The sequence below is a fragment of the Sinocyclocheilus rhinocerous genome, unplaced genomic scaffold, assembly GCF_001515625.1.
Source record: "Sinocyclocheilus rhinocerous isolate Xijiao unplaced genomic scaffold, SAMN03320098_v1.1 scaffold40, whole genome shotgun sequence".
NCBI lineage: Eukaryota > Metazoa > Chordata > Actinopteri > Cypriniformes > Cyprinidae > Sinocyclocheilus > Sinocyclocheilus rhinocerous.
This window is the reverse complement of record NW_015624837.1, coordinates 595433-598186: the sequence shown is the minus strand read 5'-3', so window position 1 is coordinate 598186 and position 2754 is coordinate 595433. Positions and strand designations below refer to the sequence as shown.

The 2754-nt window shown below is 41.4% G+C and overlaps 1 protein-coding gene across 1 annotated transcript; it reads left to right on the top strand.

The window, feature by feature from the left end:
- Positions 1–601: 601 nt before the first annotated feature.
- Positions 602–2754, top strand: LOC107746348 (probable G-protein coupled receptor 132). Its single transcript, XM_016560508.1, has one exon. It carries the CDS (start codon positions 602–604, stop codon positions 1676–1678), a length of 1077 nt encoding a protein of 358 aa, XP_016415994.1. The 3' UTR covers positions 1679–2754.

The window sequence follows — 2754 nt, the reverse complement described above, 5'->3', positions numbered from 1 at the left end:
TTTTTTTTTTTTCCATTTTAATTCTACAGAGCCCTACACATGCTGGGGAAAAAAAACAAGATAATGTGTGTACACAAACAAAACATTTATTCACATGCCTTTTATTTTTTTTATTTCGAAATGTGCACATTTTCTATACTGTATTTTTTTGTTTCTTTTTTAAATATTTTAAAATGTGTACAATTTTAAACTTTTTAATTTAAATTCTACAGAGCCTTACACATCCTGGAGAAAAAAACAAAAAAAACTTTATTTTTAAATGTGTACATTTTCTACAGTTTTAACTACCTATACTGTGTTTTTTTGTTTAGCTTCTCTTTTTTTTTTTACATAAACTAAAAATGCATTCACATGACTTATTAATTAATTGCCTCATGGCAAAGATTTAACTCAATTACAATTAAGAGAATGACCTACTACAATGTGGCATGCTATTTAAATAAATGAGGGAACAAAATAGTACAAGGTGGCCACGATTAAACTAAAATTAGGGAAGAAATTATTAAAACATGGCCAAAAATTGAATGTTTTTTTTTTCTTCCAATATCACAATTGTGTTTCACCCCTCATTCTCATTTCTCTCTTTATTTTCCCCCCAGATATGATGCAGGAATCCACTGTGGCACAGAGCATCTTGACGACCGTGAACCAGAGTGTGAAGGTGCAGTGTGAAATATCCTTTGAAGATGACCGCGTTCCACTGATGGTGCTCTACATTGTGGTTTTTATCATCGGCCTGCCAGCCAACCTGGCCACGGTCTACCTCACCCTCAACCAGGTGTGTCGTAAGAACGTCCTCGGCATCTACCTGCTCAGCCTGTCCGTGTGCGACCTCACCTACCTCTTCACGCTGCCTTTGTGGACTGTGTACGTCAGTAGAAACCACGAGTGGCCCTGGAGCTCCATGGCCTGCAAAGTGACTGGCTTTGTGTTCTTCAACAACATGTACATCAGCATCTTCCTGCTGTGCTGCGTGTCCATCGACCGTTATGTGGCGGTGGTTTACGCCATCGAATCTCGCGGTCTTCGCCAGAAAAAGATCGCCGCTCTTGTGGCATTTTCGATCTACATGGTGGTGGGCTTGAGTCACGCGCCTGTCTTCATGATGCCTGAAGGTAATGCTGCTCAAGGAAATCGCCGTTGCTTTGAGCCCAGCCAGAGCTCAGCAGTGATTACAGGATTCAGCTATGCTCGTGTTTGCATCGGCTTTTGTATCCCCCTTGCCATCCTGATCTTCACCAATAGAGCCATTCTTGCCAACGTTCAGGCCAGTACGGGCCTCCAGCCTCATCAGAAAGAGAAGGTGCGCTACCTGGCTGTGGCGGTGGTGGCGTTGTTTTTGATCTGTTTCGCTCCGTACCACATTATCTTACTCTTGCGTGCCATCACCTTCCACTTCCCCAAGCTGCAAGAGGAGTGTCACTTTGAACAGCACATCTACACGCCCTACAAAATATCCTTAGGACTGTCGACTTTCAACAGCGCCTTCAACCCCATTCTCTACGTGCTGTCCAGCAACAATATCCGTCAGGAGATCAGAAGAGGCATGGCATCGCTGTGCAACAAAGTCAACTTGAGTCACAGCAGCCAGCACAACATGCACAGCTCCAAAAGCAATTCAGACCCCGTCCCAACAAAGGGCGATCAAATGAGGACAACTTGTCCCACTGCATGCTAAAATTAGACATTTTTTGCTTGATGTGCCATAACTTGAAGAAAGGGAAAAATCAAGGCTGTTACATCAATACAATAACACCTTGAAGTTGGACAGATCTGGCAAAAAAAACAAAAGTGAATTTCCAGTTATTATTGTGTTTTTTTGACTGAAAAGATCTCACAATAAGATTGTCTCTGTGTATTTCACACGTCCTACATTCGTATTCTGCTTCCGTCACAGAATGTTTCTGTAACGCCCCAGTCTGAGCTGCAGCTTCTGATTATCTTGGACTCATAGAGCATATTCTCCAGATCAAACTCGACAGACAGGAAGAGGCCATCTGACCCACTTTTTAAAGTGGCTCACTTCATGGCCTTTATTAATCATACCAAAATATCTGATACTGTACATAAATGAAGTTCACAAAACAAAATATTATCAGGAAATGTGTAAAATTCTCAGAATTTCTGTCCATCCAAAAGGTATAAATACCAATAAATTTACAGACATAATGTGGGATAACATTCTAATTACTGCTACTAAGTGCCTCAAAACTGATCACAGATTTGGTGCTGGGCAAATTATGGCAAATCCAGTGACTGGTTTATTGTAGAAGCTCAGTACCTCGTAAACATGATTTCTGTTTCCAAGTGGACTGGTGAAAATGTTCAACTGCAGTCCCATAAAGTGTATCAAACCAGCCAATCAGATTAGAGCTTGCTGTTTCGCACTGTCAGAAAAATGTGCAAAAGTTGTACCTTTAAGGGTACAACGGCTTGTCACTGGGGCAGAACTCTCAAAGGGACACCTTTGTACTATTCTAAGGCACTAATATGCACCCTTCAGGGGTAAAGAAGCCCCTAAAGTGTGCAGTGCCACAGTAATATGTACTCTTAATGTAGTAATATGTACACTTATGGTACTATTATGAACCCTTTAGGGGTAAATAAGTTGCCAAGGTGCCGCATTTAGGGTACTGCCTCAGTGACAAGCCGTTGTACCATTAAAGGTACAATTTTTGTACGTTTTTTCTCAGAGTGTGGCAAGTGATTGCCTTTTAAGCTTCAAATGGTCGGTGGATGGTGTGTTGGGTAATG